The sequence below is a fragment of the Pongo abelii genome, chromosome 4 (assembly GCF_028885655.2).
Source record: "Pongo abelii isolate AG06213 chromosome 4, NHGRI_mPonAbe1-v2.0_pri, whole genome shotgun sequence".
Taxonomy (NCBI): domain Eukaryota; kingdom Metazoa; phylum Chordata; class Mammalia; order Primates; family Hominidae; genus Pongo; species Pongo abelii.
The window spans coordinates 182,856,664-182,878,901 of record NC_071989.2 but is presented as its reverse complement, the minus strand read 5'-3'; the positions used below and the strand labels follow the sequence as shown (position 1 = coordinate 182,878,901).

Sequence of the window (22,238 nt, the reverse complement as noted above, 5' to 3'; positions counted from 1 at the left end):
ATGAAAGGTAGGAGAGGGCTGGGAGTGGTGGCTCACTCCCAGCACTTTGGGAGGCCAAGGTGGGAGGACCACCTGACCTCAAGAGTTCGAGACCAGCCTGGCTAATACGGTGAAACCCCGTCTCTACTAAAAATACAAAAAAATTAGCCGAGTGTGGTGGCACACACCTGTAGTCCCAGCTACTCGGGAGGCTGAGGCAGGAGAATCACTTGAACCTAGGGGGCGGAGGTTCCAGTGGGCCGAGATCGCATCACTGCACTCCAGCCTCAGCATCAGAGCAAGACTCCGTCTCAAAAAAAAAAAAAAAAAGGTAGGAGAGTTAACATAGCCCTGAGGCAAAACCTTAATACTTAATACTGTCTGCCCCATGTGAATACAACTGTGTGACCTTTTCTGATTCAAATGGAAAAGAATGCATTTGCCACATCAATTGCTATATACCATGCTCCTGCTCTAACAATGGTACCTGTCTAGCAAAGCAGCTGTGTTCAGGGTTACTATTCAATTAACTCTGTAGTAGTCTACAGTCCTTTGGGTCTTTAATGGTAGCAATAATCTGTCACCCTTCTCCCATTCCACAGAATGTGATCTTGTTTTATTATTATTATTATTATCTTGGCTGGGAGAAAGGAGGCAGTTTTAGGCATTCCTACTTGTCCTTCCTCACTGTGATAACTCTTACTCCACCAGACAAGCATCCAATGTAAGAGTTACCCCAACTGCCAGGTATATCAATTCCAATTATACACACCCAGGGCCTGGGGAGATGGCTATTGGGTAGGTTTCTAAACCCAGTGGACCCATTGTGAGAGTCTCAGGCTATCTCTGGTGCAGTTCTAAGAATTTTTCAGGAAAACAAATGGAGAACCTTTGAGGCCTGTCTTCCAGAAACATACCTGCCTTAACATCCTTACCATGCTTAATCATTGGCTTGGGAGCAACTTGTTGGGAAGAATGGCTTCATACAAATGTAGTAGAATTCACAATACAGCACAGCTGGGCTATCAGTCAATTATGCCCCTGTGTGGGAAATCCAAGAAGCACATTTTCATGACTGCCATAGGTATAGTCCATGACTCAGGAACTGGAATACTATTGCAGTAGCATACCACCACCTAACTCAGCATTCTCCCTAAAATAAAATGCTGCACTAGTGCTGTTCCCCCTCTACTCCCAGGCTGTCCAGCCACCCGACTCCCACAGACCCGCTCCTAAACTCAAGACCATTATTTCACTATTTTATAAGTTTACTCCCGTAAGATTCCCAGATTACCCAAGACTTTTCCCAAATTTTAACATTTCCTCAGCTTATATTGGATGTAAAAATACCCTGAATTTAATTAGTTCCTATGCTTAAAGATTCCACGTTTGTTTTTTTTTCTCCTGAAAGTTTACCTGAAACCTTTCAGGTGACCTGGAATAAATCGCTGAATGATATTTTGGAGTATTGACGCTTCTTCTTTATTCTGTACTCACCAAAATTTTTCATTAAAACCACTAGAAGATCTCTTCCCTCCCTTCCCTGCACAACTAAGCATGAAACAACCACTGCAGAACCCAAACCGTAAGTTGCAAATATTAGACTATTGGGCTAAAATAAAATGCCTTTCATCTACACAGAGGAAAGAGTCAGATATAGATTTGGTGAGTGAATGTTTCTACTCATGAAAACTAGACAAATGACACTTTGGGCTGGAGATGAAGAGAAGGCAGGACCACAATGCAGTCTGAAGTTTTTAATGTAGCAGGGGTGGGTCATTAGCCCCTACTGAAATTATAGAACAGAAATAAGTTACAGTATTGCAGCTTATGTTCAGTGATGTATCAGTAAAGAAAAGTCTTATGTTTATTATATTCTATTTAACATAACAGATTGAACACATATTCACCAGAAATTATTAAACAAAAAGTAAAAGATTTAGAACAAATATTTAGAACATTCATTTCAGTGGGAATCTTCATTCCTCCATGGTTCTAGAACAGTGAAATAAACTGAGTTTGTATCCAGCATTAGACTCTTATTTTAAATCTAACAAATACTGATATACCTAGTAAATTAAAACAAGACTACTATGCCAAGTTGTATAAGTCACATAAATATAAACATACATTGAAGCAAACCTAAAATCCTCACTCACGTTCACTACAAAACTTTATGCAGCATAAATTACAGTATAAACAGTGTAAATATGTCTCATTTTGCAATGGACTTCAGTTGCATAAGCTAAAATTTGAAGCTTCACCCAAGGATTTAGCAGCCTGAAATTTACCCAGCATAATATAAAGAAGTTGTGTGACCCTCCATGCAGGGAAACTTGAGAGCCCACATGGCAAAAAAACCGAGGCCATTTCCCCAGGCAATGTGTCCTTCATCTGGAAACAGGTGGATTTGATAAATAGTCACTAGAAGATCATGTTACCACAAATTCTACACTGTTGTAGTCTCCTGAAGTAATTAAGTTATAACTATTAGAGGAAAAAACAAAACTATGAATTACTTTACAGTCCTTACAACTTGTACTATTTTATGAGAATTTTGTATATTAACACTTTGTAATACCTTTGTAAAATAATTAGGAAGCCCACCCTCTCAATGCCCCCAAAAAAGGATGGATGTCATCATTGTAATCATCCTGGATATAAAAGTACCTGCCACTCCAAGGGAAAGAAGCAACTAGAATACACAGAATTTGATCATGAACAAGCCTCATTTTGTCTTTCCCTCCTAAGTTTCCAGTTCCACCTAGGTCTTTGATTCAATTTAGAAAGAGAGATCGTACCAGCAAAAAAGCAGAAAAACTGGCGGAGGTAAAAGTTGATTACTACTTAATGTTGAGTAGAAAAAAAGGACTTATTAAACAATACTTCTAAATGATTTTCAGAATTCTAATCCTCTCATTCATTGACTTAAAAATAATGTATTACTTAGGGGCCTAGCAAGGTAAAGGGCATCTCCTCTGATCTTTGCCCAAAAATTTTCCTAAAATACTCCATATTATAATATTGTCCATTATAATATATCCATATTATAAATGCATACATTTACTAATTTTCCTTAGGATGAAAAGATGGCTTAAATAATCATTAGCTTAGTTTTAAAACCCAAAATAATCGTTGCTATGTAAATTCTAAGGTTTTTTCCATTAAATAATTGAGAAGTTTAGAGGAAGCCAAAAATAATTTAAATGAATCCAAGTTTAATTTAAAAGTTACATCTAAAAGAAGAGATGAACAAAGCAGCAGTAGTAGACTCATTAATAAAATGGAAAAGCTGGTAATTATAAAATTCATGCAATTGCATTGATATGCTAATTAAATTTTATGTATAAGGTTAATTTAAAAGTATGTAGAATAAGTACTAATTTTGAAAATAACACTTGCATGCATATGGTAACAATATTTAACTAAAGGTATTATTAAGTAGCAAAGAAATACTATTAATTTATAAAGAAGGTAGTTTTTCTATTCGACTACTAAAGTCCCAATTCTAATAAAACACATCAAAATTAACAAATAATTATGATTCATTTAATGTTTCATCTTTAGATTCTTCATAATCTTCTTTGGGAAACATCATAATCTTCTTTGGGAAACATCCAAAGATAGGTTAATCCTAAATTTAAAAATGACAAAATTGAATTCTTGTTAATATAAAATATCATCAGTAGTCACTGAAAATTTTTAGCATTTCTAAGGCTATAAAGCAACAGTTAGAAACTCCCTGTACTTACTGTTTTAATGACTTTTACTTTCTCTAGTTGAACATAAAAAGTTTCCAACAGACTCAATTATGTAACTCATATTTTTCTTTTCAACTCCAACTCCTGCCAATACCCTTGGTGACTTCAACAGTCCCATTTGCAAGAAATGTGTCACAGAAACATTGTGTCACAGGCTTTCACCTCCAGGCCACTTACTCACAACCAAGGCCATTGCCTAGACACTGTCATCACTGGAACTTGTGCTTTACCTCTAGGTGCTGAAACTTTTCAAATGTTCCTAGATGACATATTTTTATGCTCCTACTTTTTATACCCTTATACTCTCACTAAGCAAGGTATCTGCCCTCCTTTGAACTCCCAATCCCTTGATCTCCTGTGAATTTCATTTGTCTCCCTCCTCAGCCCCACAATCATCTCTCTCATTACTCCTGATTAAGTCCCTATAATCCCTGACTCCAAAACTGAAAATTCCTCTTTATCCTCGGCATTGCCTGATACTCTGTACTCAGTCCTCTCCTCTCTCTCCATCTTCACATTAAAGTCTTCATCTACATCTACTGTTAGAACTACATATGACCTTTATGCACTACAGATATCACACTACCTCCCGTACAACACTTCCAATAACTTACTTAGCATTTTTTCCTGAGTACCTCACTATTACCTAAAATTCAACATGCCAAAAGTAAAACTCAGTACCTTCATAAAATGAGTCCTTTCTCCTGACTTCCTTATTTCTTATTCACTCTCAAAACTCAGTATCATCTTATCCCCATACCTGATCATCTATCTCCTCTCTGCACCCTCTGCAACCCTCATTTGAGTGCATTTTACTTTTCACTTGGATGCTATTACAATCCCCAGATTTTCTTCACCTCTTATTTCACCTCCATTCCAAATCTTTCCACAAATGACATCATATTCTTTCTAAAATGCAAATGATAGCTCCACTGCTTTAAAATGTTCTATATATTCATAAAGAAACAAGATATTTGCATACTCTTACTATCTTCCTATGAAATACTAATTACAAAAGAAAAAATAGTACCTATAAATGGATAACAACTTAACCAAGAGCTCAAAGTTAACATCATCAATAAGGGATCAGTGAAGATCACATAACTCAAGATGCAATCCTTTGGGAAGTCACATTACATATACAACATTCCAGCCAAAAAATGCATAACATGAATCAAATCATAAGTAGGCATCAGCAAGTCTTGAGAAATAACCTGAAAAATGACAGGCCTGTATTTTTCAAAAATATCAATATCAAAAAAGACAAAGAAAGCCTGACAAACTGCTACAGATTAAGGAAGACCAGACACGACAGCTAAACACAATACATGATCCTGAACTGTATATCTAGTACCAAAATTTTTTTAAAGTTCCCATTAAAAACACTATTGGGGCAATAGGGAAAAAAGTGAAATGTAGGCTATAAATTATGTTTGATATTGATGTTCAATTTCCTGAATTTGATAACTGTAGTGTGGTTATACAAAAGATACCCTTGCTCTTAGGTTATATACACTGAAGTATTTATACACAGAGAGAGAAGAAGAATGAGCAAGCAAATGTGCCAAGATGTTAAAAAACAGTGAATCTTAGTAAACAATATACTGGAGTGCTTTGTATTAGCTTAATAATCTTTCTGTACATTTGAAATCATTTAGAATAAAAGAAAATGTTCCATTTCTTCATTCCCTACTGAATGAAGTATAAATCCTCAGCCCAAAATTCAGGTTAGACTCTTTGAAATACTATCTCAGTATACTTTTATACCTTTCTTAGGTTACTGTGTTAAACAATTTTTAATCAAAGTGTACATTCCCTAAACGTTTTCTTGACTCCATGAATTTGCTCATATTCATGTCTAAAATATACTCTCGGCTGGACACAGTGATTCATGCCTGCAATTCCAACACTTTGGAAAGCTGAGGCAGTAGGATCACTTGAGGCCAGGAGTTCAAGACCAACCTGGGCAACATAGCTAGACCCCCACCTATACAAAACAAAAATTTAACTAGCCAGGCATGGTGGTGCATACTTGTAGTCCTATCTACTTGGGAGGGAATGCTGAAGTGGGAGGATCACTTGAGCCCAGGAGTTAGAGGCAGCAGTGGGCTATGATTGAGTCACTATACTCCAGGTTGGGTACAGAGTAAAAGCCTGTCTCTTTAAAAAAAAAAAAAAAAAAAAAAAAAAAAAAAAAAAGGATAACTGTATGTAGATTTCAGTAGAGGTGACAAAAAATAAAATAAAATAAGTAGAACAGCCTAAAGAAAACCAGAGGTACATGACCAGAGGTCAAGGGTAGGATGGAGATTTAAGGGTAATATACCCAGAAGAGTAGTTGAAGCTATAAAAATCTGTGAGTTATCTCAGAGTGAATATGTAAAGAGAGAATGGGACCAACAATCACTCCTAGGGCAGCATTTGTTATTAGGTGGTAGCAAAGGTAAATATGGTAAGTGAGGCAGGACAAGGGCCATAACACAGCCTGCAGGACACTAAGACATAAAAAGGAGCAGTAGTAAGATAGCATTAAATATGACAGTATATTCAAAGGAAAAGAGGACTAAGTAGAGGTATAAACAAAAAGAAGATTCTGCCCTCAGAATAATGTAGTATATTGTACCCTCAGAGGGTACGACAGAAAAAAAGAAAGAAAAAGAAGAAGGAAAAACATGGAGCACAGAGAGAGAATTTCTAATAGCATGATGGACATGGGGCCCAAACGAAGTTTTAAAGGTCAATAAGTATTATAATGAGTGCCTACTATGTGCCAAACATTGTATTTAAGAAAGGAAATAGGCTGGAATTAGCAATGATTGGTTATACACTAATGTTTAGAGAAGGGAGGATACAGAAGGGAAGGGAAAAAAATCTATACTCTATAATTATTACCTAAATAGATTCTTACCAGAAGATAAGAAGATTCATCTTGTGTAATTTGAGCCTGCAAACAACATAAAAAATAAGGAAAATTTAAGTTGGCCTCTAGCACTGGTTTTCCCATTAATAAATACATATTATGGAATACAAGTTATAATACATTTTTAAACATAATTATTAGTTTTATAAAGAAGTTCTGTAATCTAGTTTAACACTGTAATGTAAAATAATGAACTGGTTTACAAGAGGCTATTTATGGAAAACACAGCATATTATTTTAAGTTGTTAAATAATCCTTACAAGATTACATTTAAGAGAAGGCCTCTTGCTGAGGCAGAAAAGAACCCAACAAGTTCAAAGTTATGCAGTGATCTGAATTAGTACTCAGAAGTATGTCCAGGTTTTTTGCACACTGCTTTGCCTATTCAAACATCCTTTTCATTTAAGATACCTCTGACTTCTTTTTCCTATCCACCCCCCACCTCATTCTCCTTCTTAAATGGATAAGAAAAGTGAAACACATTATCACTAATATGCCATTATTGCAAACAATTCATGCTACCACTGATGCAATATTATATGAATCATAAGTTTCCACTGCTTGCAAAATGGCATTCTGTTTTCATGATTATCTTATGAAAATATTCTTCACGAAATTAAATACTGCAATTTTACTGACTATGAAATAGAAGTTGCCATAGAATGACCGTACTAAGAACTCACAGAAACATTCATGATAGCATGTGCAGGAAAGAAAGACATGTTAAGGAAATAAATGCATGTTAAGGAAAGAAAATAACTTGTGATGTATCAATTCACATTGCATTATTAGTTACATAAATTTTATCCAACTTAATTTTTTGAAAATCTAGAACTACAAATTATTTTAATAAACACACCAGACTACATCTAATTTCGCTCTGACCACAATATCAACTCAATAGTGAAGCAGCTTTAGAGCACGGTTTAATTCATGAGTTGTTTTCCAGGAATGAAATAATGACATCAAGGCTATAACTCAAGGGTAGATTTTGTTAAATGCATTAAGTAGGAATGTAGCTTCCATGGAGAGGAAATGACTACGTGAAGTGACACAATGTATAATTTTACATTGCAGTTAAAATGTTTTTCTTCATCAATACCGATGAGCTTTGTAATTTGTATTTTTTAATTGGCATTAAGATTCACATTTAACAGAAAAGTATGTTCCCTTTGCTCAGTAAATTTCAGTCAACACACACCTTCTACATTCCTCCACTCACTCCTATACCTGTGCTCTCTGCGCTCACTGCTTGCAGGTGCTCTGTACTTCTAATTATGATGAATAGTGATAATATGGTAGTCTCATTTCTATAGTTCTATATATGGAATGTGACAATTAAGAAAACTACTGATCTCATGCAATCCCAGGATAACTAAACTGTTACAGAGGTCACTCTTTTTAATACAATAAAAATTGTGTTAACTTACTTTCACTAGATAACCTTTGGCATTTCAGCCTGTGTCTATATTTTTCATTTTCTTCAAGCATTCTTGAAATGACTTTGTATACTCTATTCCATACTAAAGCCTTAAAAAGATAAGCACAGTAAAGGAATGCTGAGCAGAAAAGTAGGAATATATTTTCATGGAGGCAACTGGGAATGACTCAACTGTGTTGTATGTCAATTGATATCATCCTTATAAGGCTATATTAGTATTTAGAGAACTAAAACCTAAGTGTAATTGTTTACCCACGATCACTGAAATATCTGTTCTCTTTTTCAAAATTCCTAGAATTTCCTCCCTGTAGTATTTAAATTAACTGTCCTGGATGAAGTTGCCTTTCAAAGGCAATGACTATAAAATCCTACCTAATTGATTCTAACACATTCCATTCTGAAAGCTAATTTTAAAAAACTGTGAATTTATATTCCAATGATTAAACCATTGGGCAATGATTTGATTTTTTAAATGTATTTTATTCCAGTTAAGAATTAAGTATTTATCCTAGGACATACCAAAGCAATAGTACTAGAGAACATAAATATACCGGAATAGAAAGAACACGGATTATAGAATCAAACAAATAGATCTAGGCTCAAATTCTGGCTTTGCCATTTTCCAGTTGCCTGGGAGAGTATTTTAATCTCATCTAGGAATAACTTCATACATTGGATTATAAGAATTAAGGAAAAAAATATTTAATACATACGTAAAGCACTTACCCTAGTATCTGGCACACAGTAATTAAAAGGAAGTATTGGTTATTGCTCTTTTCTCCTCACCTAAAAGGAACTGGTTCTCAGAAGAAACATCTCTTAGTACAGTGGGAAAATTAGATTCTCACTCAAAATATATTTGGTGCAAGAGTTACTAACCTCTAATGCTATTTTATACCATACACGGATATCAAACAAACTCAAAGCTCAGAAACAACACAATGTTATGTGTCTCTATCAACCAATAATTTCTTTAAACTGAATATAAACGATGCTGTGAAATATAAACATACAGTGGCAGTCAAAGACTTGCAGAGCATCCGATCTTGAATATGTTCAAAACACTCAAGTTACCATGACATTTTGACAACTAGCAGCGAGAACAGTTCAGCAGCAGTGGATCATCCTTCTCAGATTGCCTGCTAGAAACCTATTACATATTCCTTGTCTTTAAAAAGACCAACATAGATACATTATTCTTTTCTATGAAATCTGTGATTTTCTTCTTATACTACATTATCTATCACAGTTTATTATATTCTGTGGAACATATATCATGCTTTGAAAAATCCTCCAGTGGAGTTACATTTTGATTAAAATGTGTTTTATACCTTCACTGGTATAACACTGGAAGGACAATTCTTTATGGTTAATAAATATTTCCAAAGCCAGTTCCATTTCTTCTGAATTACTTCTATTTCTCATTTCAGAAAATTAAATTATTCAAAAGATGGTACTAGTTTCACTGTCTTGAATATCTTCACACATTTGTATTTAGAGAGGATGATCTAAAATTCAAATATTGCTCATTCTCCTTTACAGCAATATACCTTTTTCTTTTTCTTCATTATCTTGGAAGCTTCATTCAATGGTATGGGAAAATCATACTTTTTAGCTGCATCCTTCTGGATTAAACCTAATTTTTAAGAAGAAAGTGAAAAGGTCAACATATATAAGGATTTACTATCTGAAAATAGAAACCGTATAAATGTTTCTTGAGGTCTCCTTGGGGATTTTTATACTTGTTGGTATATTTCTGATCACCAGGTAATACTGGTTTACCAGTTCACTAATAACATGTTGAAAACAACCAAGAAAACTAGACATAATCTGGCAAGTACCCAGAAAATCATCCAGCTAGTTCAGTCTTCCTTTTCTGGTTTGTAAGGCTAGTCCCAAAAAGACCAACAACAGAATGAACAAATACCAGATAACACATGTTGCCCCAGTGTATCTCTACAGTCTCCATTCTTCTCAGTGCAACTCCACACAGACATTACACTTCCAACTACACAATACCTTGTGGTACCTCAAATGTATCTAATTTCTAACACTTTCAGCACACACGCACACACACACACACCCTCCCAGGCAAATTTCTACCTGTTCAAGACTCATCTCACACGTACCTCTTCTCTACAGCCTTCCCTCAAACACACGCAGCTCAACACACAGCATGGCTCCGAGAACACCTTCTTCATAGCACTCAGCCCACCTTTTTATCATGTGTTTCCTCCACTAGGCTCTGACCTCCTGGAGGGCAATGGCCATGTGTGTCTTAGTCATCTTTCCACTCACACTACCACATACATAGTAGTACTAATAAGGGTTATCCAGAGTGAATGGGCTTCCTGAATACTCACTAAACCATGCTGCCTTCCCAAATGTTAACTGTTAGAAGAAAACCCAAGGGTTTGTTTTTCCAAAGACAAAATTATAAAATAACAAGCATGTGTTCCCTGAAAGCCTTTATATTGGCTCTCATTTTGTCTAGAATATGCCCTCACCTCAACCCTTCCCCACCTTGTTCCTGCGCTACCACTGCTCTATATCTCACTTTCTTCTACTCTTTCAATACTTAGCTTTCCAGGGAGACTTCTCTGATATGACAAAGCATCCTCTGGCTCAGGTATCACAGGATTTATCACACTGTTTACTTGAGGAGTGTGTTTTATTCTTCACTAGAGATCCAGTATCCAATTCTATTGATATCAGCTATACAATAAGTATTCCATTTGTTGAATAAACTAGAATATGCTCTAAAATGGCATTTCGCAATTTGTGAGAAACATGCCACTGATTTGGAGCAGGTCACAAACATATAGACATAGCACTAAGGAATATTAACTCATATGGTGAGAAACTCTCTCTCCAGTTTTTTTCAATATTCTGATTACATTTGGCAGAAAGTCTAAGTTTGGTACCAGTATGTTATTAAGACTTCTCTAAGACTTGGTCATCTCCCTTTGTGACCACAGACAACTCTCAGCAGACAACCTACTTAGCTAGAATTTAATAATATTGTTTTGCCTTTATTATATTTGTTTCTAATTAATTTCTATTTATAGCAAATGGTACAGTTTTCCACTGAAGTAACGATTTAAAGTGTTCTAAAAAGAAATTTAGTTAAAAGGGAAAATGTGCCTATTTAAATAAATATATTAAGTAAATAATAGTACAGATGATATGCAGATACGGCATAGGAAAATAATTTGAGTTTGGGAAACTCTGCTCTTCATAAACCCATATTTATCCTTACCTCTAAATGCCTACAACCTTTGGAATACTATATTTGCATCATTCCCAAATGTTTCTTGTTTGTAAGTCTTACCAACATAGACCTATACTCCTTGAGAAAACACAGGAGTCATCAAGTCTACCCGTAATTACTTGGGGATCTAAAATACAAGTACAGAAGATGTGAAAAAGAAAAAAGACATATTTCTTCCACTCATTTTTTGTATTGTACTGAGACTAGCTCCAGTGTATTTCATGGATTTTGTCCTGACTTATGTTTCAAATCTTTCTCTAGTCCTCTTTCAACCCACTCTGACCCAGACATTCTTCCTAATCGCTGTCCATCACTGATCCATACTCGGTGCTTTGTTCACATGTTTTCCCCACCTAATTCTCCTATCTCAGCCCCATGTGTTAATCTCATGGAGCTCCCACTACCATAAAGCCTTCCCTGATTCTCTCATTCCCCAAATTATTCACCACTTCCAAAGCATTCATTTGTACTTCCACAACAGCATTCATCATCTTCCATTACATATAAATCATAAATGCAGCTTTCAAGTTCTGTAAGGACAGGGAACTAGCCTGATTTATTAGTCTTATTTGAAATGTTAGAAGAGTTGCTGATTTGCCTACTCCTGAATCTCTAAACTTCGGTACATTTCCAAACAGCTTACAAGTTTATCTTCCAGAAGTGCACCTGTCTCTGATAACTTTACTCCACCCCACCATTCAAAAATCTTCAGTGACTATAAAAATGACAGTCTCCAAGGTATTCCATAATGTGGTCCAAAACTTACTTTTCATTCATTCAATAAATAGTACATGTCCACTGTGTGCTAGACATGCTAATCACCATCTTCCCTTCAAGCCATCTCCGTTCAATGTGCCAGCATTTACTGGGCACTAATTCTGTGCCAAACACTGTGCTAGGCACTCTGCATGTATTACTTCATTTAACCTTCACAGCAACCCTTTAAGGTAGGAACCATTACCCCCATTTTACAGATAAGGACACTGAGAATAATAGTGGTTAACTAACTTGGCCAATATTATCCTGCTGATGAATGACAGAACCAAGGATTATGCCTTTCTGACTTCAAAGCCAATGCTCTTGATAACCTCTACTGTCCCACTAGTGACTTCTCTATTCATGTCCCCTGATTTTCTGCATCTATGCCCCTTCTTTCCTTGAACTTGACTATCAAAGCTATTCTCAGCTCACTCTTACAACACTTATATCTACTAGTTTATATTTCCATTATTCATTAATTAATAAGTCCCTTGAGAGCAGACTACTTGTCTGATACATCTGTGTCACTAACATCTGACCTAGTGCCCACAACATGATAGGTTTTAAATAAATGTTACTGAATGAATAAATTCATCTTTTTCCCCATAGAGGGTGACACATTTAATGAATGTCTACTTAATATTAACATTAAGGGCTGGGTGTGGTGGTTCATGCCTGTAATGCCAGCACTTTGGGAGGCCAAGGTAGGTGGATCACCTGAGGTCAGGAGTTCAAGACCAGCCTGGCCAACATGGTGAAATCCCATCTCTACTAAAACTACAAAATCAGCCAGGCGTGGTGGCACACGCCTGTGGTCCCAGCTACTTGGGATGCTGAGGCAGGAGACTCACTTGAACCTGGGAGGCAGAGGTTGTAGTGAGCCGAGATCGCACCACTGCACTCCATCCTGGGAGACAGTGCGAGACACTGTCTCAAAACAAAAACAAAAACAAAAACAAACATTAAGTACACCCAAGACTGAGTAAAACCTAAGCACTTAAGCACTTTCTGGCTTGGTTTAAACTAAGTCTACACCAGGACCCCCTTCCCTTGACTATAACCTTGGCTTCGCAAGCACAGCAGGGTGGTCACTAACGTTAGTGGCTCCATTATCCACGCAGTTGCCCAGCACAGAGACTTCAGACTTGGCCGCAATTCTTCCTTCTCTCTTTCAGTAAGCTATGTGATCCTGTCCATTCTGCCTCCACTGCCAGTGCCTTAGTTCAGGCCTTCACTCTTTCCACTGGACTACTGTAACTGTCTTGTAACTGTTCTCTGGCCTCCAATCTCTCCCACTCCCCAATTCCTTTGTGACAGGGGTAACATGATCAGATCCAGAGGAAGGAGAACTAGGAGGTGGGAGTAGCTGGACCGAGAAGAAACTCCAAAACACTTCCCAAAGCCAAACTTGCACCAAAAAAAGGTCATGGTCACTGCTTGGTGGTCTGCTGCCAGTCAGATCCACTATAGTTTTCTGAATCCCAGCGAAACCATTACATCTGAGAAGTATGCTCAGCAAATCAATGAGATGCACTGAAAACTGCAATGCCTGCAGCCGGCATTGGTCAACAGTAAGGGCTGAATTCTCCACAACGACGACAGATCACGCACTGCACAACCAATGCTTCAAAAGTTGCACAAATTGGGCCACAAAGTTTTGCCTCATCCACCATATTCACCTGACCTCTTGCCAACCAACTACCACTTCTTCAGGCATCTGGACAACTTTTTGCAGGGAAAATGCTTCCACAACCAGCAGAACACAGAAAATACTTCCCAAGTGTTCGTCAAATCCCAAAGCGTGGACTTTTATACTACAGGAATAAACAAACTTATTTCTTGCTGGCAAAAATGTGTTTATTGAAATGGTTCCTATTTTGATTAATAAATATGTGCTTGAGCCTAGTTATAATGACCTAAAACTCAAGGTCCAAAACCACAATTACTTTTGCACCAACTTAATAAATTATCAAAGTAAATTTGACTTTGAAAGAATAGCAAACAAAATATTTATATATTTTTCAACTTGAGATTTTTTTTTTCAGTCTAACCTGCCTCTAAGTCAATCTCCCCTGTACAGCACGGACAATAAATCTGACCCTACCACTTTTCTTTTTTCTTTTTGAGACAAAGTCTTGCTTGTCACCCAGGCTGGAGTGCAGTGGCATGATCTCAGCTCACTGCAACCTCCTTCTCCTGGGTTCAAGCCATTCTCCTGCCTCAGCCTCCCCAGTAGCTGGGATTACAGCAGGCGCGCACCACCACACCCGGCTAGTTTTTGTATTTTTGGCAAAGATGGGGTTTCACCATGTTGGCCAGGCTGGTCTCAAACTCCTGATCTCGTGATCTGCCCACCTTGGCCTCCCAAAGTGTTGGGATTACAGGTGTGAGCCACCGCGCCTGGCTCCTATCACTTTTCTTATTCAAAATCTTTTAACGCAGGGCTTCTGGGTAGCTTAAGACAATAGCAAGCAAAAAACCACACCCTCAGCATCACTTTAAGACAAAGGATGCTGAAGCTGCAAAACAACTGTAAGTAAAATGAGAAAAAAACATTAAATTGCTGCTCTATGATCCCATATGCCCTAGACCTACAGGGGCTCTGGCCAGCAGGGAAAAGAAACTAGAAACACTACAAAAATGCCTCAAAAGAGCTGACGTGACCAACATTAAGATTAAATGCATTCTAAATCTGAAAATAGTATTAAAAAAAATAACTAGGCAAATCAGAGTACAGACTACAGGGAAGAAATTTAAAGAGACAGACACAACACAGAATGCTAAGCATGCAATATAATGGACAGACTCAGTTTAAAGGGGCAAGCATGATTTAAAGGAGCAGTCTTCCAATGGCATGGTTTCTGAGGTGAAAAGAACAAAAAGGATGATAAATTAGGTCACAAAGAAAATACCAGTAACATCCATAAAATGAAGGCATCACAAACAATACTCTCTGATCACAATAAACCTAGAGTTTACTAGCAAAAATTAAAAATAAAAATCAGAGACACTCTGAAAACTTAAAAATTTTAAATCTATTAAGCAACTCTATGGAAAGGAGTTAAAAATTACAGAATTTCTTTTAAAAATAGTGACAATGAAAACACTACCTATTGGAATCTATGGGATGTATTTAAAGTAGTGGTTAGAAGAAAATTCACTGCACTAAACACTTAATAACAATAATAAAAATAAATGAATTAAATTCCCTGCTCACAAAAAAAGTATAAGAAGAACAAAGTAAACCAAAAGAAAGCACAAAATATAATAATATTAAAAGCAGAAATTAATGAGGAAGAGACTAGAGAAACAAAATATCTAATGAATAAATCAAAACCTTGATTCTTCTTTTTTAGAGACAGGTTCTCACTCTGTCTCTCCAGGCTGAAGGCCATATCATAGCTCACTGCAGCCTTGAACTGCTGGCCTTAAGGAATCCTCCCGTCTCAGCCTCCCAAAGTGATAAACTTAGAGGTACAGTGTGAGGCACTGTACCAGGCCAAAATCTTAGTTTAATAAAAAAAAAAAATTAACAAAATAGACAAAATGTTGGCTAACTTGATCAAGAAAAAGAGAGAGTGCACATATACATAGGAAAAGAAATGACAAGAGGGAAACAACCATTAAAACACAAGAAAATGTTTAAACATCACAAGACACTACTTTGCAGACATCTATGCAAACGAATTTGGAAACCCAGATGAAATAGATAATTACTTAAAGAAATACAGATTACTAAAATTGACCTATTAGAGTTAGGAAGCCTACAAAGATCAATCTCCATAGAAAATATAGAGAAAGTTATTAAGCAATTATCCCACAAAAAGCACTAGGTCCTAATAGTTACAGAAGAATTCTACCTAAGCTTCAAAGACAAGATAATCCCAACATTCTATAAATTATCCAAGGGCACAGAAAAGGAAAAATTCCTAATTCCTTTTATGAAGTAAACACAGCTCTGACACCTAAACCAGATAAAGGAGTACAAAGAAAAACTAAAGATCACTATCTCTCCTGAATACTGATACAAAAATTATACACAAATTATTAGCAGAGTCCAACACTGTATTAGGAAAATAACACACCAAAACCAAGTAGAATTTACTTCAGGAATGCAAGGTTGGTACAATAATTGGAAATCCATTTGTATTACATTCCATACTAATAAACAAATCTAAAGAGTATCTCCCATAGACCTGAGAAACCCTCTGACAAAAATCAACACCCATTCATGATAAAAAAAAAAAAAACATTGAAAAAACAAGTATTGAGGGATACTTTGTAATATTTGGAATATATAATCCTTAGTCATACAGCCAGTACCTGATTTAATGGGGAAACACTATAGGCATTTTCCCTATGGTCAGGAATAAGGCTAAGGTGCCTGCTATCTCCAATACTATTCAACATTGCCCTTGAGGTATTAGCAAATGCAATTAGACAAAATAAATCTATTGCAGGCAAAGAATGGGTGAAAAAGAAACAAATTATATCTCTTTACAAATAATATATATTGATACCTGGAAAATCATGAGAATCAAGGATAAAACTAATAATAAAAGTATCCAGTGAGTTAATAGGATCCAAAATTAGCATGCAAAAACCAATAGGCTAAGTGAAAGAAGCCAGTCACAAAAGCCCACATACTCTATGATTCAACATATACGAAATGTCCAAAATGGTTCAATCTATGGAGACAAAAAACAGATTAGTACTTGGTTAGGGCTGGGCTTATGCGTAAAGGAGGGCAAATAGGCAGAATGCTGAGCAATGTTTAACGGATACAGGGGTTCTCTTGGGGTTAAAAATATTCTAAAATAGCGGTGATGGTTGCACAACCGTGAATATGTGAACTATGCATGCGAAATGGGTGAATTGTATGCACTGTGAACCATAGTTTAATAAAGCTGTTATTCAATAAGTACAGGTGATGGAAATGTTCTATATCTCAATTATGGTGGCAGTTACTAGGGTGTGTATAAATCTGTCAAACCTCTTCAAAACATATGTAAATTAATCCTCAGTAAAGTGGACTTAGAAAAACCAAGAGAGGGCCTGGCACAGTGGCTCACGCCTGTAATCCCAACACTTTGGGAGGCCGAGGCGGGTGGATCACCTGAGGTCAAGAGTTCGAGATCAGCCTGGTCAACATGGTGAAACCCCATCCCTACTAAAAATAGAAAAAAATCAGCTGGGCGTGGTGGCAGGTGCCTGTAATCCCAGCTACTTGGGAGGCTGAGGCAGGAGAATCGCTTGAACCAGGGGAGCGGAGGTTGCAGTGAGCCAAGATCACATCATTGCACTCTAGCCTGGGCAACAGGGCAAGACTCCGTCTCAAAAAAAAAAAAGAAAAAGAAAAAGAAAAACCAAAAGAGGCCTGGCCCAGTGGCTCATGCATGTAATCCCAGGGCTGGGAGGCTGAGGCAGGAGGATCAGTTGGGCCCAGGAGTTCGAGACCAGCCTGGGTAACACAGGGAGACACCCATGTCTACAAAAGATAAAAAAAGTAGCTGGGCATGGAGGTGCCCACCTGTGGTCCCAGCTACTCAGGAGGCTGAGGTCAAGGCTGCAGTGAGCCTGTGATTGGACCACCACACTCCAGCCTGAGTAACACAGCAAGACCCCGTCTCAAAAAAAAATAAATTGGCTTCCTATACACAGTAAGCATTTAGAGGGAGTTTCATAAAAAGAAACCCCATTTACAACAGCAAAGAAGATTAAATATTTAGGAATAAATTGATCAAGACATATGCAAAACCTATGGGAGGATAATTTTTGAATTTAAGACATTTCCTGATTTAAAAGTAAAGCTCATGCTGTTTTTAGCCAGGATGACTGAACAGCATCCCGAAGTCGGTCTTCCAGGTGAGGGGATTTGCGAACTCAACGAATCTCACTCAGCTGGAACGGAAACACGCAGACCAAAAGCCTCCGTGAGGGGGCCGTAAAGGCTCCATTCAACAACCTCTCCTCTTATGTCAGGTGCCCGTGCCGGCCACAGCTGGCCCTCTGAAAGGAATTACTGGGCTTCTCCTCCCCCGCGCGTGCTCGCAACACGGCCTGACAGGAAAGCCGCCCCCAGCCTCCCGCGTGCCGCAAGATGGCAGCTGAGCCCGCGCCATCCCGCCCCGCCCCGCCCCGCCGCACCACCTGCACGCGCCGACGGTCTGGTGCCGCTCTGAACTCTCGACGCCTGCAGCTGGGAGGAGGCAGAGGCCGCAGCCTCCACACCAGGGGTCGTGGGGACCCTGAGCTGGGAACCGGGGGGCAGCTCGCTGCCACCCTGAACGCCGGCCACCGCCATCGCTTCCCTCGGCTTCTGGCGACAGCCAGCCCCAGGCCCCTGACCCCAAAGGCCTTGAGCTCCGCGCCCGCCCAGGTGCAGGACGCCACCGCATTGATGCGAGCCGAAGCGCGTCACATAGACGAAGCGCGCCGAGTCCTGCTCCCGGCCCCGGCCTGCCCCCGCCATCGCAGCTTCAGTCAACGGCTGTCGGGCCCTCATTAAACACGCCCTGACGGCGCACTGTGCAGGCGAGGGGTGCGGGGAGCGGTTAGGGCCAGACCACCCTGCGGGGATTGCGGGGGGAGGGAGTTAGGGTCAGACCACCGCGCGAGGATGGGGGGGGTTAGGACCAGACCATCCCGTGGGGATGGGGGGGACAAAGGGTTAGGGCCGGACCATGGCGCAGGGATGAGGGGGACGGGTTTAGGGCCGGACCACCCCGTAGGGATGCGGTGACTGGGTTAGGGCCAGACCACCGCGTGGGGATGAGGGGAGGGGGTTACGGCCGGACCACCCCGCAGGAATGGGAGGGTGGAGTTAGGGCAGGACTACCCAGTAGGGATGGGGTGACGGGTTAAGGCCAGATCACCACGTGGGGGTGGCGGGGACCACCATACAGGGTGGGGCAGGGAACTTAGGGCCAGACCACTGGTGGGGGGCTGGAGGGAGAAAGCTGGGCTTAAAGAGCGAGGGAGCCGGTCACTGTGTGGGCTGCAGCAGTAGGAGAATGGCACGCTCCTGGGAGGTGAGAGGCCCAGGGGAGATGGAGGGAAGTGGGAAGAGGGCGGGTGTTGGGTTGGGGACGATGACAAGGTGCAGACCCCTCAGAGGAAATGAGCTACTCCAAGAAGAGGGTGGGAGAAAGGGACCAGGTCACTACTAGGGAGACGCCCCCATGCTTGGGTGCGGGAGGATTTCAGAGTGAGGAATCCACACGGGACTTGAGCAGCCTGGAGCATTAGCCACGTGACGCTGGGAGCCTGGGGGAGAACACAGAGCCCTTGGCTGCCAGAAGGTTCCAGTATGCCCTTGGCCTGGCAGGTGGTAGTGATGGAGCTGTGATCCCCAAGAGACACAGGGCTGGGGGGACAGGGGTCTGAGGCCTAACCTGGTTAGGCACTGGCCAGCTGGGTTATTTGGGCCAGCCCTTTTCTGTCTTTTTTTTTTTTTTTTTTTGAGATGGAGTCTCGCTCTGTCACTCAGGCTGGAGTGCAATGGTGCAGTCTCGGCTCACTGTAACCTCTACCACCCAGGTTCAAGCAATTCTCCTGCCTCAGCCTCCTGAGTAGCTGGGATTACAAGGAAGCGCCACCACACCCCGCTTATTTTTGTATTTTTAGTAGAGACCAGGTTTCACCATGTTGGCCAGGCTGGTCTTGAACTCCTAACCTCAGGTGATCTGCCAGCCTCCCAAAGTGCTGGGATTACAGGCGTGAGCCACCACACCCAGCTCCTTTCTTTCTCTGAGACTCCAGTGTCTTCAAATGTAAACTCAGGAGAACTGAGTTGTGAGGATAAATCAAAATAAGGCATATATTCAGCATCTGGCACACAGTGAGAGATAGTTGTCCATTCAGGACGTAACCTGTGAGGTGCACATTGTAATTTCTTTACATTTAAACTTTACAAATAGGTTTCCACTAACCCTTTTTTTTTTTTTCCTTTGTCAGAGTCTTGCTCTTTCACCAGGGCTGGAGTCCAGTGATGCAATCTCAGCTCACTGCAATTTCTGCCTCCCAGGTTTAAGCGATTCGCCTGCCTCAACCTCCGGAGACTGCAGGCGTGCACTACCATGCCCAGCTAATTTTTGGCCTGGCTAATTTTTGCATTTTTAGTAGAAATAAGGTTTTGCTGTGTTGGTCAAGCTGGTTTTGACCTCCTGGGCTCAAGCAATCTGCCAGCCTTGGCCTCCCAAAATGCTGAGGTTAGAGGCGTGAGCCACTGCGCCCAACCCGACCATCTCTTTAAATTCATGTAGCATTTTATGGCAGAGGAACTGGGGCTCCAAAATGTGAAGTTGCTTCCTCAAAGTAATAGGCAGTGACAGAGACATACTTTCTTAAATACTTGTTATTAAATTATGTGCAGAAACCTGCATAAATCATCACTATGTAGATGGCTGAATTTTTACACAGTGAATATACTTGTGTAAGATCCACCAAGGTTAAGAAATGGTGCACTGCAGAAGCACCTCATGTCCTTACCCAGTCACCATCCTTTTCCTGTTTTTTTTTATTTCAGATGTCATCAATGGCCAGGTGCCTGTAATACCAGTACTTTGGGAGGCCGAGGAGGGAGGATCGCTTCAGCTGTGGAGGTCGAGGCTGCAATGAGCCCTGATGACACCACTGCACTCCCCCTGGGCAATGGAGCAAGACCCTTTCTCCAAAAAAAAAAAAAAAAAAGTCATCAGTTAGGTTTGTCCATTTAATTTACTTCTTTTTTTTTTTTTTTTTTGAGACGGAGTCTTGCTCTGTCGCCCAGGCTGGAGTGCAGTGGCGCGATCTTGGCTCACTGCAAGCTCCGCCTCCCAGGTTCACGCCATTCTCCTGCTTCAGCCTCCCGAGTAGCTGGGACTACAGGCACCCGCCACCTCGCCCAGCTAATTTTTTGTATTTTTTAGTAGAGTCAGGGTTTCACCATGATAGGATGGTCTCGATCTCCTGACCTTGTGATCTGCCTGTCTTAGCCTCCCAAAGTGCTGGGATTACAGGCATGAGCCACTGCACCTGGCCCTAATTTACTTCTTTCACTCAAGTTGTATCAGTGAAATGCATGTTGTTGTGAAACCGAGAGCTAACCTGAGTAAACTCACCAAGCTTAACCTGTCTTGCTTGCTTTACATTGCTTACTTCTCGTTGTTCTTAAAACGATGCGGGCAGATCACTTGAGGTCAGGAGTTCAAGATCAGCCTGGCCAACATGGTGAAACCCCGTCTCTACTAAAAATATAAAAATTAGCCAGCGTGGTGGTGGGCGCCTGTAATCCAAGCTACTCGGAAGGCCAAGGTGGGGGAATTGCTTAAACTCAGGAGGCAGAAGTTGCAGTGAGCCGAGATCGCACCATTGCACTCCAGCCTGAGTGACAGAGCAAGACTCCATCTCAAAAAAGAACAACAACAACAAAAAATATTAATGCTAGCTATGACCTGAGTCCATGGGTGAGAAAGAAAAAGAAAATCCCGCTAGCAAGTCATGTAGCCAAACAATACATAACTAAACTCCCACAAGCTTCCTTATAGATAATGTCTCTGGATGTTGGTCACTATAGTAATGGGTGCTTAAAGGTTTTTCAGGAACTGGAAGGCAGCTCTTGGTCATTTCCTGTTGGTTAAGACCACCAACCCTTCAATTGGGGCTGCATGGATGCCCAGAGAATGACCTTTTGAAGTCAGAGGCCCAAAAACCTCACCCTTAGATCATGCCAATGCAGCCATTTTCTGCACATGCGTGAAGAACGATGTAGCTTGATTACACTTGCACAGAAACCCCAATTACCTCACCTTTTCTCCCTGCCGATCATCTTTCCCCACACTTTAAACCACCCTGCTTTCTATTCCTTAAATACCCTCAAGCCCTATATTTGGGGCGGTGGATTTCAGGTTTGTTCTCCCATCTTCTCATACAGCAGCCTTGTGAATAAAATCTTTTCTCCCTTGCAAAACCCATCACCTCAGTGATTGGCTCGCTGCCTGAGGGTAGAATGAACTTGGTTAGTTAACAACTGTAGAAGTTTGCATATCATTTGAATATGTCACCTTTTTTTTTATCTTTTCCACTTATTGATGGACATTTAGTTGTTTCCAATTTGGTTCATTATTA

The 22,238-nt window shown here is 39.9% G+C and overlaps 1 protein-coding gene across 2 annotated transcripts; it reads right to left on the bottom strand.

The window, feature by feature from the left end:
- Window positions 1-1,721: 1,721 nt before the first annotated feature.
- On the bottom strand, window positions 1,722-18,699 carry C4H5orf47 (chromosome 4 C5orf47 homolog). 2 transcript variants are annotated; one of them, XM_002816222.6, is made up of 5 exons: window positions 18,282-18,699; window positions 9,652-9,737; window positions 8,091-8,190; window positions 6,649-6,684; window positions 1,722-3,613 (listed from the first exon to the last, which is right to left on the bottom strand). In XM_002816222.6, the coding sequence occupies exons 1-4, from the start codon at window positions 18,634-18,636 to the stop codon at window positions 6,665-6,667; spliced, it is 561 nt and encodes a 186-aa protein (XP_002816268.5). In that variant the 5' UTR covers window positions 18,637-18,699; the 3' UTR covers window positions 1,722-3,613; window positions 6,649-6,664. The 2 variants fall into 2 exon arrangements, with proteins under 2 accessions (XP_002816268.5, XP_054412234.2); XM_054556259.2 differs by lacking the exon at window positions 8,091-8,190.
- Window positions 18,700-22,238: the final 3,539 nt, after the last annotated feature.